The sequence below is a fragment of the Arachis hypogaea genome, chromosome 19, assembly GCF_003086295.3.
Source record: "Arachis hypogaea cultivar Tifrunner chromosome 19, arahy.Tifrunner.gnm2.J5K5, whole genome shotgun sequence".
Lineage (NCBI taxonomy): Eukaryota > Viridiplantae > Streptophyta > Magnoliopsida > Fabales > Fabaceae > Arachis > Arachis hypogaea.
In genome coordinates, this window is record NC_092054.1 from 30,860,488 (window position 1) to 30,875,540 (window position 15,053).

The 15,053-nt window shown below is 38.0% G+C and overlaps 1 protein-coding gene across 1 annotated transcript in view; it reads right to left on the reverse strand.

Annotated features, from left to right (window-relative positions):
• The window catches only part of LOC112778199 (2-alkenal reductase (NADP(+)-dependent)-like), an 89,960-nt gene that overhangs the window by 49,977 nt on the left and 24,930 nt on the right, over positions 1–15,053 (reverse strand). Inside the window, exon 5 of the mRNA XM_025822549.1 lies at positions 14,080–14,095. Coding sequence (XP_025678334.1) covers positions 14,080–14,095 — 16 coding nt within the window. The remainder of the gene's footprint in view (positions 1–14,079; positions 14,096–15,053) is intronic.

Genomic DNA, 15,053 nt, shown 5'->3' on the forward strand with positions numbered 1-15,053 from the left:
CCACTTTGCATGCTTTTCTCTTCACTTCTTCCATCCAATACTTGCCTTATGAACCTAAAATCATTCAACAAACACATCAAGGCATCGAATGAAATTAAAGTTAATTAAATTAGCAATTTAAAGCCTTAAAAAGCATGTTTTCACACTTAAGCACAAATTTAGGGAGAATTACAAAACCATGCTATATCATTGAATAAATGTGAGAAAAGTTGGTAAAATCTCCTAAATTCAACACAAGATAAACCACAAAATTGGAGTTTATCAAATCTCCCCACACTTAAACCAAGCATGTCCTCATGCTAAACCAAGAAAGACAAGAAAAGGGGTATGAACATTTATTCAATGCAAATAATCTAAATGCATCTATCTATATGAATACAACTAAATGCGAAATGATTCTACCTACTTGGTTAAAAGTAAATCAATCTCCAAGAACATATACGAACAAGTAGGGTTAACATATTATGATGATTCATAAATCCTACCAATTCAAATACAAAAATTGAAGTTCGAATAAACTTGCAAGAAGAAAGCTCATGAAAGCCGGGAACAAGGAATTGAGCATCGAACCCTCACCGGAAGTGTATCCGCTCTAGTCACTCAAGTGTATAGAGTTGATCACTCAATTCTCTTCTAATCATGCTTTTTAAGATTTGTTTTTTATCTAACAATCACGATTATTCAATGCATGCATACAAGTATCATGAGGTCTTATTCATAAGTTGTAATGGGTCTAGGATAAAGGTAGGGATGCATATGGTCAAGTGAGCTTGAAATTTGAATCTTTGATTAAGCTAAGCTCTCACCAAACACTTATAACAACCTATAAAATTCTAATACAATACCTAGCTACCCATGATTTTCACTTTTTTTCACACACTCATGCATTCTCTTTTTTATCACCACACATATGCATTGATTTTTGTTGAACTTTACTTTGGGCATTTTGTCCCCTTTTTATTACATTTTTTTTCTATATATATATTTTTTCTATGTTTATTTTTCTTTTCTTTTTCTCAATTTCTTTTTTCAAACTAAAATATATACAAGAACATCAATGCATATGGTTTAAACATTTAATGCATAAGTACATACCCAATTCCCAAAATCTTCAACAAAAACACACTTTTACCTCAACCAATGTCCCAAGTTTTCCATACCCAAATGATACACACTCTCGCTAGCCTAAGCTAATCAAAGATCCAAATTAAGGGATATTTATTATTTTTCACTTAGGGGTAGTGATGTGCTACAATTAAGAACAAAAGGGATTAAATAGGCTCAAAATTGGCTAACAATGATTGATGAAAAGTAGGCTATTTGGGTAAGTGTGTTAAATAAAATGATGGCCTCAATCATATAAATGCATTTATACATAGAATAATAGACATAAAGAATCAAACAAATCAAAGATTACAATCATAGAAAGAGAATAATGCACACAAGAATGGAAATAAGTGGTTATATGATGTAACCACACAATTGGGCTCAAAACTCACATCCTTGTCTTCTTATCTCAAAAACCATATTCCAAAATAAATTCTTCAAGCAAGTTCAACAAAAAACAGTTTTCTTGGAAAAGAAATCATCACCCTAACCAAGTAGTACTAACATAAAAAGAAGTGGTAGAATATATACAAACCCTAAATATCATGCACCCTATCATGCAATGCAACAACTAACTAACGAATAAAATTAAGAATTAGTGTTGAAAAAGGAAATTGTTACCCATGGAGATCGGTCGGACGACCGAACCTCCCCACACTTGAAGATTGCACCGTCCTCGGTGTATGCAAAGAAGAGCAAGGTGGACGGGTTGCTACAATTGATGAGCTCCTTCAAACGATTGTGCGGATGGACTTGTTTGTTGCCCCACTTAGAAGCTTCTCCTTTCCTTTCCTTCTTGGTGGCCAGCCTAAAAGGAGAGAAAAAGAAAGAAAATTAAGCCTACAACAAAGATATCAAAGTAAATAGAACATAAGCGGGGGCTAATGCCAAATAAGAATATGGTTCTCAACTACATGGTAGCTACAATATGTAAATGAGAAAAAAGTATAAGCTAAGGCATATCAACTAATCCTTGATGCAAGAGTAAAGTCAAAGCATAAGGGAATGCCATGAAGAGCATGTTGAGCATCAAGTTCAAACAAGAAAGAGTGGGTTATGAAAGATATTAAAAGTTCATGTCAATGCACAAAGGACGCAAGAATCATCGAAGGTTAAGCATTGACTTAGAAATTTCATCACCCAACAATATCAAGCAAGTCAAGAAGTACCAAAACTAACCAAGAAAGTCTCAATAATTGAGTAAGAAAGTTCAACACAATTATTAAAATAAGAAACTTAGAAGAGAAAACAAGAACAAGCTATAAAAACAAAATTAAAATGTAATGAATGAAAATAAGCAAATGCTACATACAAAAGAAAATGAAAAATAAGAAAAATGAGAAGTAAACTTTTGAAGAGAGGGAGAAGAAAGAAAGTAAGAAAGGAAGAAGAGAGAAGAAGAAAGGAGAGAAGAAAGAAGAAGAAAAGAAAAGGAAGAGAGAAGAGGAAAGAAAAAGAAAGGGAAAGAAACAGCGCGCGAGGCGAGCGTCGCCCACGCGTGCACGTGGGAGGCAGCAAGGACAAGCGACGCGTAAGCGTCGCCCACAAGTACGCGTGGGAGCCAAATTGTGCCATTTGCACAAAACCAGCACCACTCCAATGCAACTCTCTGGTTTTTGTACCAGGAATCCCAAAATGCCACACGACGCGTGCGCGTTGACCACGCTTACGCGTGGCATGCATTTTTTTTTAAGGAATATGAAAACAGAAACAGGCACTCTCCTAATCTATAAGCATTCTAAAGCAATCAAAATTTGAATTTAACAACAAATCTTTTGGTTTTTGAAAAATTTTCAAATACAAAACAACCAAAACTTACACTTCAAGCAAAATACAATTCAACAACAACTAACCTACAACTTAAGGTACAAATCTAATCAAACAAACCCACAACCAAAACACTAAAACTAGAATATGCAAAGAAGAAAACTACCTAACAATGGCAACCCAATTCATCCATTGATTATATATACAAGAGAATGGAAAGAGTTTACCTCGGTGGGGTGTCTGCCACCTAGCATTTTTAGTTTAAGTCCTTAAGTTGGACATTTTGGAAGCTCCTTGTCAAGGTGGTTTATACTTGTACTCATCCTTGAACTTCCACCAATGCTTGGATTTCAAGTAAGCTCCAAATCTTAAAATTGATGGTACCAAGCTTCGGTGAAGTTCCGCACAAGCTAAGGGCTCCTAAAATTGATCTTCATATTTGTCCGAATCCCAAATCTTATTTCCACACCCATCTTCTAATTGGTCATCATTGTTCCATCCGGGTGGTAAGCACATAGAATTCTCCTCCTAGACCCATACAATTTAGCACTCTTCCAACCATGGGACCTATGCCTTGAGGGTTCAACCCTAATGAGCCTAACATTGTTTTTCCAACCACTACACAATTCTCTCCTACTCTTGACTCCACAAAGAGCTCTAAGTTGCCCATCCGTCTCAAGCAAACCATATTCAAGTGAAAAAGTAAAGCTTAGGGATAAGAATTTTACCCACTTGAATGTCATGTTGGATGGTGGCTTAGGAAGGGGTGGTTCCAATGATCTTGCAAGTTCCACTCCCTTGTGCTCTTCCTTGACTACCTCCACCTCTTGGAAAGCTTCTTCAATTTCAATTCCTTGCTCACCAACTTCTTCTTTACACCCCTCATTGCTCAAACCATGTGTCGGAGGTTGTGCACGATCCTCCTTGTCATCAATTTCATAACACAATGAGGGAGGTTCATCAATTCCAAAAGACACATTGGTTGGTGTGGAATTATCTTCAATGATGGAGCTTGCTTCTTGCTTAACCTCTTCCTCTTGGTATCTTCCTTCCAATTCAATCTCTTCTTCATTGTTTGCCAAGGTTATGGGAGGTAAGGTATCTTCTTCTTTAATCTCTATGTCAAGCCCAATGGGAGAGGATTTAATTGTGGATAGAAACTCATTGATGATTGAATCCATCTCTTGATCAACCTCTTCAAAGTCTCCAACCATGACATACCTTGGAGGTTGTACACCCTCCTCAACATCAATATCAAGCTTCTTGGAAGAGGGCTCTCTACTTCTACATCCCCATGGACTTCCAACATCTCCTAGGTCTTCAACCACTTCTTCCGGCTCAATTGTCCCAACTTTCTCCCCTTGTGGCAATCCTTGCTTTAACTCCTCTTTTTCTCTTTGAAGCTCCAAATTCTCCTTCTCATTGTTCTCTTCAACTAATCCTCCACATTTAGCAATAAGGGTGTCTTGGATAGTTGAGCGCATTGATGCCAATTGGCTTATCACTTCGGTTAAGCTAGCCACCACTTCTCCTTGCTCTTGGCAACGAATTAAAAGTTCTTATTGTTCTTGCATTAGGGGTTAGAGAGATTGGTCCAATGAAGGTGGTGGTAGAAGAGAGGGTTCATTGTTTGGGAGGAAGGGTTCATAATTGGAAGGTAGTTCATCTTGGTAAGGGTATGGATATGGTGTATATGGAGGTGATTCTTGGGAGTAGTTATGTTGGAATTATTGTGGTTCTATGTATGGCTCATATGACTCATAAGGTGGTTGGTATGATGGATATGGATTGGGGTCATATGGAGGTATTTGGTGGTATGGAGCTTGTGAGTAAGGTGGTTCAAAATTATGTTGGGGAAGTGGTTAAAAGGCATATGGTGGTGGTTGTTGACAACCACAATGAGAGTCACCACATCCATTAGGTTGATATGCATTAAGAGTGGAATTATACCTATAAGGAACCGGATGTTGTTGCCAAGAAGGGTGATCAATTCCTTGAGGCTCCTCCCATCTTTGATTGTTCCATCCTTGATGCATGTTGTCATTGTAGTTCCCATTTCCTACAACATAATTTGAGCCAAACTCATAGCCAAAGGGGTGAGAATTCATAGTGAAAAAGGGAAACAAAGGCTAACAAAATAAGCAACAAAGTCCTAAACCAAACAAAAACTAACAAACAAGCAAAAAGCAAACATATTCACATATTCACAATAGCCAATAATATAACACCATCGCAATTTTCCGGCAACGACTCCAAAAATTTGAAGAGAAAGATGTTTGACGGTTCGGAATTTCACACAAAATAATTCCGTTGATAGTATAGTCCAAACTGAAAATCAATCCTCAAATCAAATTATAAAAGATTGGTTGTCACAAGTACAAACCCCAATAAAAATTAACCGAAGTATTTAAACCTCGGGTCGTCTCACAAGAAATTTCAATGAAGTGCTCAATTATTGGCTATGAAGGAACAAGGGGGTTTGATTTGGTAAAAGGGAAAGAAAATAAATGACAAGAAAAGTAAAGAAAACAATTAAAGAAAGTAATTAATAAAGAGAGACATTCATGGCAAGGATTGAGAATATAGGCTTTCTATCCTAGTCACTAATCATAACAGTGATTAACAAGAATTTATCTTATTTCGTCATCTCCAATGTTGGAAGAAGGTGTAAAGTTATCTTCCATGAGAGAAAGTCAAATAAGACTAGTTAATCTCAATCCAAAAATCCTAATCAACTCACTAATGGAATTAGTAAGAGATTAAAGTCAATGGAAATAATATTAACTAACAACTCTAGATCACCAATCTAAATTGGGTATTAATGACTCAAGATTGCCCAATTTCTCTTTCCAAGCCAAGAATGCTCAAAAAGCTACTCTAACATCCAACCGAGCATTTTGTCAAATACTTGGAAGGCATAAAAGGTAAGCCTGGCAAATGGCAAGAAATAGTAAAATCTACAACTACCTAATACAAAGAATCAACAATAACAACTCAAATTAACAATAAAAGAACATCAAACATCAAATTACATTAAAAGGGATCCAAATCCAACAAGAGTTCATCAACATAAAAGAGGCATAAAAGGGAAATTAACAAGAAAACTAAGAAAAACAAAGATGTAAGAACAAGAAATTGTAAAGGAAATAAGATGAAAACAAGAAATTGAACCTAGATCTAAGATGCAAAATAAACCTAAGAACCCTAATTCTAGAGAGAAGAGGGAGCTTCTCTCTCTAGAAAACTAACCTACATGATGCTATCCTACAACTAAGTGCTCCCCCTTTATCCAATCTTCAATTCTGCATGAAATAGTCCCTGGAATCAGTTGGATTTGGGTCTGGAAAGCTTAGAAATCGCCCTCAACATTTTCACTTTAATGAGATCACGTGCCCGCTGTGACGCGTACGCATGGGCCACACGTACGTGTCATCTGGCATTTTCCTTCTCACGCGTACACGTCGACTGGACAACCTCATCCTCACGCGTGCGCATCTGTCATGCATGTGCATCGATGTATGCACTCGAAATCCTTGTTTTTCCGTGAATTCTCCACTTTGCAAGCTTTTCTCTTCCATTCTTCCATCCAATACTTGCCTTATGAACCTAAAATCACTTAACAAACACATCAAGGAATCGAATGGAATTAAAGTCTATTAAATTAGCAAGCCCTAAAAAGCATATTTTCACACCTAAGCACAAATTTAGGGAGAATTAGAAAACTATGCTATTTCATTGAATAAATGTGAGAAAAGTTGATAAAATTCCCTAAATTCAGCACAAGATAAACCACAAAATTGGGGTTTATCAGATTGCTTATTACTCCAAATACAGTCGTACCCTGGAAGAGATCAAGCGTTCTGTTGTCCAAACAATCCCTGCTGTTGAGGGTTCTCCAAAGAAAACTCAGAAAAGAAAGGCCGAAGCTACATCTTCCTCACGCCAACCGTTAAGGAAAAGTCGACGAACACCTTCAAAGACTTCCAGGAAGGTAACTACATTCATACACTCATTCTTTATCTGAGACTCTTCGATAACTACATTTACTTGCAACTCTTTTAATTTCAATCTTTCTTTAGTTACAGTTGCAACCGTCAAGTGAAAGTTCTAATGAAAGTGAGCCATCTATCCAGAATATTCTTGCTGTAACCTCACAGTCGGAGGATACAATTGATTCAGATTCGGGCTCTCAATTAGTTCGAAGAACAAGACCTATTTCGGTAATATTATATCATTTTCACATATACTTCCATTTAGTCAAAATATATCTCAACTTACTATACCTTGCATCTCAGCCTGTCACTGCTGCTCAATCAATCACATCATCTCTGGCACCTGACCAGCCACATCAACAACAACAACAAGACTTAGGACAAACCACATCTCACTCATCAATCCAAGCCACAGAGTCTGTTCAGCCTCTTCAAGTCACTTTTCCAATTCCGACTGGAACGCAGGTAGTTGACTTAACAAAGGAGCATACCCCTCATTCCCCAACACAAACTTTGATTGTTGGACATGTTTCTCCAACAAACTAGGCTAATACTTTTACCGGATTTCAGGTGGCCCCTGATTCGGATTCTCCCTCTCGAGTTGCTAAAACTGTTGTTCCCAATTCGGATTCTCCATCTTGAGTTCTGGAAACTCTCCCTTCTCTACAACGAACCTCCAGTCCTCCCAAATAAGCTGCACTTCAAACTTTCCCTGGTCAGGGATCTGGAGGTTTGGGTGTTTCTACCTTATCTACAAATGCCAGCCTGGTTAACCTGGTCACTATTTTGAACCAAGCTATTCAAGAAGATAAGGTACTTCTTTTTAGTCCTGTACTCATTGGTCCTTCTACATCTGGTCCTTCATCTGAATTGAATGTTAATGCTCGAGAACAACTTCTGTCACTTCTCAAGCTCCTGGACCATCCACCCATTGAGTGGACCAATAATGTAGCCCTGAACAAACTTTTGTTTGATCTTTTAAGTTTGTCTCTTGAACTCTATGTCCCATCCTCATACTCTGCCATAGTCAAACAATTCATACAAATTGCCAACAGGAGCGTAACTACCCAAGAAAAACTACAAGAGATCAAGGGTATAGTGGCTCAAATTAGAACTGAATCCGAAAGCTATGCTACAACTCTACAGCCAATCAAGGTTTCCCATGAAGAATTCGATTTAAGAATCTCTCAGGCCCTCTCCATTCAAGCTCACTATGATAATGAAGAGAGAAAACTTGAAGCAGAATTGGCTCAGATCAATGAAAGATTGGCGAAAATTCAGAAGAGGAGGGCAGATATAGCTACACCTTTAGCCACCGTCCAGCATGAACGACAACAACTTGTGCAAGAAATCGTTTCTATTGAGACCAAACAAGAAGAATGTGAGAAACAACTTGACGAAGCCCAATATGAAGAATTCGGACATGCTGAGACACTTTCAGCTCTAAACAATGAAAGGGTAAAGCTACGCTCATACTTGGGAGAGCTTATGGCGCCTTACATTTCTTCACCTTAGACTTCAGTACTTGTAATAGTTTTCTTTATTTTCAGACTTACGCATTTTAATCTTAATTTAGCAAACAGTGATATTGCTTCAAATACTTCCTATTTATCGAATTGATTATATTTTCGGATTCGATATCTTTGATTCGATATGCATTTCCCGAATATAATCCTATCACTTGGAAAGGGCCCTCCCAAGTATGGGACCATTTGCCAAGAATTCTTGATTTCTTTTTCATTGGCAAAATAACTTTTAAAACCAACTCACCTATACTGAAGTATTTCTCCTTTATTCGACGATTATAATTTCGAGCGACACTTTCTTTTTGTCGAATCATGTTTTCAAGCGCCAATATTCGCTCTGAGTCTAATTCATTCAACTCATCAAATATTGCATTCCAATAATCATCGACTGGCAAATCATTCTGTCTTGACACCCTCAAAGTGTTAAGATTGATCTCCAATGGCAACATAGCATCATGGCCATACACCAATTTATAGTGTGACGTACCTGTCGACCCTCTTGGTGAATTTTGATAAGCCCATAGTACTTGACTTAACGTTTCATGCCAAGTTCGAGGTCTATTTGCAATATGTTTTTTAATCAAACTTATCAGAATTTTATTTGCTGCCTCAACTTGTGCATAGTAGGGGGTTGAAGTAACCATATTGATATTCCTCGAAACTGCAAAATTCTTAATTCGCTGACAAGTGAACATAGCCCCTTGATCAGTGCTCAATGTTTGAGGAATCCCAAATCGATGGATTATATGTTCCTCAATAAAATCTATTATTTCATTTTGCCCAACTTCTATTAAAGGAACTGCTTCGACCCACTTTGTAAAATAATCAATTGCTACCAGAATAAATTTATGATGTTTTGATGAAGGAGGATGAATCAATCCAATTAGATCCAAAGCTCAACCCCCTGGCCATGGCTTTATAATTGAATGCAACTCAAATGCTGGGATCTGTTGTATCGATCCATGCTTTTGGCATTCTAGACACGCCTTTGCATATTCAATACAATCCTTGATCATGGATGGCCAATATACGTGATTTCGATATAGCACCCATTTCATCTTCCTCCCAGCCTGATGAGCACCACATATCCCTTTATGGACTTCACCTAAAGTAATGTCTTTATCATCTTGACTTAGACATCTCGATAGACTTCCATCGATTTCTTTCTTATACAACTCATCAGCTATCAAGACAAAATGCATTGCTCACAATTTTACCTTTATATCGACTGGGATACTGTGATTATTTAAATATCCAAAAATAGGCTTCCTCCAATAATTATCTTCCCATTCACCTATACACAAAGCTTCCCTTTCATTCGCAGGCATCAAAATTTGATTTGGCTAGTTTTTTTACAGTTTCTGGGCCAATTCTACATCTCGAAGCAATTTGGGCTAATTCATTAGCGATCTCATTATGAATTCTTAGGATATGAACTAAAGAAACTTTTCAAAAAGCGGTTGACAATTCCCAAGCCGTTGCCAAATATTTTTGCAACTTCTCATTATTACATTTGAATTCCTTCGATAATTGTTTCAGGACTAACTGGGAATCCCCTAGGATTTGGACTTCCAAATCCCCTTTCCAATCAATATTTCAAGCCCAAAATCAAAGCTTCATACTCTGTCACATTATTCGAGCGAGGATATTTTAACTTGAACAGGAATTCTGATGGAATCCCCTTTGGTGAGATAATAAGAATTTCAACCCCTGCACCATCTTTGTGCTTCGATCCATCAAAATATAACTTCCAATAATCGACTTTAATGTCGAGTACATTTGCCCCCTGGTCATTCAGATTATTCGAATTATCAACTAAAAAAATCTGCAATGACCTGACCTTTCACAGCCTTGGTAGGGACATATTGTAAATCTAATTCTGTCAAAGCTAACATCCACTTTCCTAATCGACCTCGTAACAATGGAAAACTCAACATATATTTGATGAGATCAGTTTGTGCTATAACCTTTACTGATTTAGCCACCATGTAGCATTTTAATTTCATGCACATATAGTATAGGGATAAACACAATTTTTCTATTGGGGAATACCTTATTTCAATATCGGTCAAAACACGACTAAGGTAATAAACTATCCGTTCTTGCCCATTTTCATCATCTTGGACTAGCATACACCCAATTGTGTTTGCGGATGCTGCGATATACAGTTTCAAGGGCTCTTGAGGATGAACATTCACCATTATTGGAGCCTTAGATAAATAAGTCTTGATTGACTCAAATGCCTGTTGATGCTCATGAGTCAATTCGAACTGTGAATCATTCTTTAGTTTCACTAAAGGAGTAAACACCCTGGTTCGATCAAAAAGATTCGAAATGAACCTTCGAAGATAATTAATTTCCCCAAGAATAATTGCAATTCTTTTTTCGATTTCGGCGAAGACAATGCCAATATTGCATCAGCCTTGCTCTTATTGATAGTAATCCCTTTCTTATGAACAACAAAACCTAAGAAGTTCCCAGCCGATACACCAAAAGCACATTTCAAAGGATTCATTTTTAACCCCTTTTTCCGCATTGTAACAAATGCTTTCCTTAAGTGATCAATATGTTGATTCACCGAAATCGAATTGACCATAACATCATTAATATACACCTCCATAAATCTCCCAATATACTCATGGAATATAGAATTCATTGCTTGCTGGTAAGTTGCACCAGTATTTTTCAAACCGAAGGGTATAACTACTCACTCATAAGTGCCTAATGTCCTTGGACAATGAAATGCAATTTTGGACACGCCATCTTCTGTAATGAAGATTTGATTATATCCTGAATAACCATCCATAAAACTTAGAATTTTGTTTTTCGCTGCAGAATCGATCAACATATCTGCGATTGGCATAAAATACTCATTCTTCGAAGTAACATTATTCAAGTCTCTAAAATCAATGCACACCGTTAACTTTCCATTTTTCTTCATTACGGGAACAATATTCGAAACCCATTCAACATAACGTGCAGCTCGAATAAACTTTGCTTTAATCAACCGTTCTATTTCTTCCTTAATCTTTTGATTGATTTCTGGAGCAAAACGACAAGGAGTTTGCTTCACAGGTCGAGCATTTGGTTTCAATGCTAATCGATGTTCTACAAGAGAATGATCGAGACCAGGCATCTCATGATAATCCCAAGCAATACAATCTTTAAATTCATGTAAAAGATAGAAAAGTTCAGTTCGAATAGGATCTACAAGATCTTTACAAATATAAGTAATTTGGACATCGTCAAGAGACCCCAAATTAATTTCTTCTAAAGGATCTTGAGATTCAAATCCTTTTAAATGATCCTCATCTTTTACTGAATATTTTTCGAACCCAAAGGTTCTAAATCATAGATGCAATGAAAAGAAAAATCAACAGATTCATTAGGAATAACATGAACTTGATCATGTGCCTAATTAACATCAACTTTATTTTCAACCCAATGGACTTCTACTATTAGATCAGCAGTTCGTCTAACACTATCATTAGCATTACACATTGAAGAAAAACTTAAGCCATGACTAAACTCGATTGTAGACATCGAGCTGTTGCTACTAAGAGAAGAAATTACATTCCTAAATTATTCCACTTCATCAGAAGAACCACCTTTATTTTCTACAAAAGAAAAACTACTTAAATAATCATTAAAGTTACCAGGTAATCCGAGACATCTTGAACACGGTCCATGGAGCAATGCCTCGGATCCCTTAAGATGAACAATCCCAGCCAGTTAGGGTCACATTCAGATGTGGATGTCGCAACTTCACTGTTAAACCTTCTGAAGACAAGTAGCAACCCTCGCAGTTATAAGAATTCAACGCCCTGTCAACATTTAACGACTTCAGTTTTGGGTTATATACCCTGAAATCGACATGTAGCTGTTCAACATATAGATTCGAATATGTCTTAACAACTTCAGGCTTGCCATCCTTTGTCCAAAGGAGGACACTGATGAGCGGATAATTTATACGCTTTTTGGCATTATTTTTAGGTAGTTTTTAGTATGATTAATTAGTTTTTACTAAGTTTTTATTAGTTTTTAAGCAAAATTCACATTTCTAGACTTTACTATGAGTTTGTGTATTTTTCTGTGATTTCAGGTATTTTCTGGCACAAATTGAGGGACCTAAGCAAAAATCTGATTCAGAGGCTGAAAAAGGACTGCAGATGCTGTTGGATTCTGACCTCCCTGCACTCAAAATGGATTTTCTGGAGCTACATAAATCCAATTGGCACGCTCTTAATTGCGTTAGAAAGTAGACATCCTGGGCTTTCCATTAGTATATAATAGTCCATACTTTTCTCGAGTTTTGACGATGCAAACTGGCGTTTAAACGCCAACTTCCAGCCCTATTCTGGCGTTAAACGCCAGAACTAAGTTACAAGCTGGAGTTAAACGCCCAAACTGGCACCAAAGCTAGCGTTTAACTCCAAGAAAAGTCTCTTCATGTGAAAGCTTCAATGCTCAGCCCAAGCACACACCAAGTGGGCCCGGAAGTGGATTTCTGCATCATTTACTCATTTCTGTAAACCCTAGTTACTAGTTTAGTATAAAAACTACTTTTAGGGATTTATTTTATATCTTTGGATGTTTAGTTCTTAGACCTACATCTTTTCATATTGTACACGTTTGGAGGCTGGCTTCACAGCCATGCCTAGACCTTTCACTTATATATTTTCAACGGTGGAGTTTCTACACCCCATAGATTAAGGTGTGGAGCTCTGCTGTTCTTCATGAATTAATGCAAAGTACTATTATTTTTCTATTCAATTCAAGCTTATTCTTATTCCAAGATATTCACTCGCACTTCAACCTGATGAATGTGATGACCCGTGAAACTCATCATCATTCTCACCTATGAACGCGTGCCTGACAACCACTTCAGTTCTATCTGCAATAGCTTGAGTGTGTATCTCTTGGCCTCCATTCCAAAAGATCGGAGTCTTCGTGGTATAAGCTAGAATCAATTGGCAGCATTCTTGAGATCCGGAAATTCTAAACCTTGTCTGTGGTATTCCGAGTAGGATCTGGATGGGATGACTGTGACGAGCTTCAAACTGGCACCATTCTGGGTGTTAAACGCCAGAAACAGGCACCAGACTAGCGTTTAACGCCAGAACAGAGCACCAAGTTGGCGTTAAACGCCAAGAAAGGGAGAAAAGCTGGCGTTAAACGCCAGAAACAAGCAGCAACCTGGCGTTTAACGCCAGAATTGCACTCTAAGGGAATTTTTGCACGCCTCAATGGAGCAGGGATGCTAAGTCCTTGACCCCTCAGGATCTGTGGACCCCATAAGATCCCTACCTACCCCACCTCTTCTTCTCTCTTCTTCACACATTTTCATAACACTCTTCCCCAAATACCCTTCACCAATCACCTCATTCACTTTTTCCCAAAACACCACCCACCTTCAAATTCAAAACTCTTTTTTTCCCCCAAACCCAACCCCAAATACACGAACCTAACCCTCCCCCCACTCCTATATGTACCCCTCATCACTCCTTCAATATCACACATCACAAACACCTTATACCCCCTTGACCGAACTCACCCTTACCCTCCATCTCCTCCATTTTCTTCTTCTTCTCCTTCATTCTTTCTTCTTTGCTCGAGGGCGAGCAAACACTTTAAGTTTGGTGTGGTAAAAGCATTGCTTTTTGTTTTTCCATAACTATTTATGGCACCTAAGGCTGGAGAAACCTCTAGAAAGAGGAAAGGGAAGGCAATTGCTTCCACCTCTGAGTCATGGGAGATGGAGAAATTCATCTCAAAGGTCCATCAAGACCACTTCTATGAAGTTGTGGCCAAGAAGGTGATCCCTGAGGTCCCTTTCAAGCTCAAAAGGAGTGAGTATCCGGAGATCCGACATGAGATCAAAAGAAGAGGATGGGAAGTTCTCTCCAATCCTATTCAACAAGTCAAAATCTTAATGGTTCAAGAGTTCTATGCAAACGCATGGATCACTAAGAACCATGATCAAAGTATGAACCCGAATCCAAAGAATTGGCTTACAATAGTTCGGGGGAAATACCTAGATTTCAGTCCGAAAAATGTAAGATTGGCATTCAACTTGCCAATGATGCAAGAAAACGCACGCCCCTACACTAGAAGGGTCAACTTTGATCAAAGGTTGGACCAAGTCCTCATGGACATATGTGTGGAAGGAGCTCAATGGAAAATTGACTCAAGAGGCAAGCCGGTTCAATTGAGAAGGCATGACCTTAAGCCTGTGGCTAGAGGATGGTTGGAGTTCATCCAACGCTCAATCATTCCCACTAGCAACCGGTCTGAAGTTACTATAGATCGGGCCATCATGATCCATAGTATCATGATTGGGGAGGAAGTGGAAGTTCATGAGATTATACCTCAAGAACTCTATAAGGTGGCTAACAAGTCTTCCATTTTGGCAAGATTAGCCTTTCCTCACCTCATTTACCACCTCTACAATTCGGCTGAGATTGTCATAGAGGGAGGCATCCTCATTGAAGAGGACAAGCCCATCACTAAAAAGAGGATGGAGCAAACAAGAGAACCCACTCATGGACCTCAACAAGAGCATGAGGAAATTCCTCATCATGAAATCCCTGAGATGCCTCAAGGGATGCACTTCCCTCCATAAAACTATTGGGAGCAAATTAACACCTCTCTAGGAGAATTA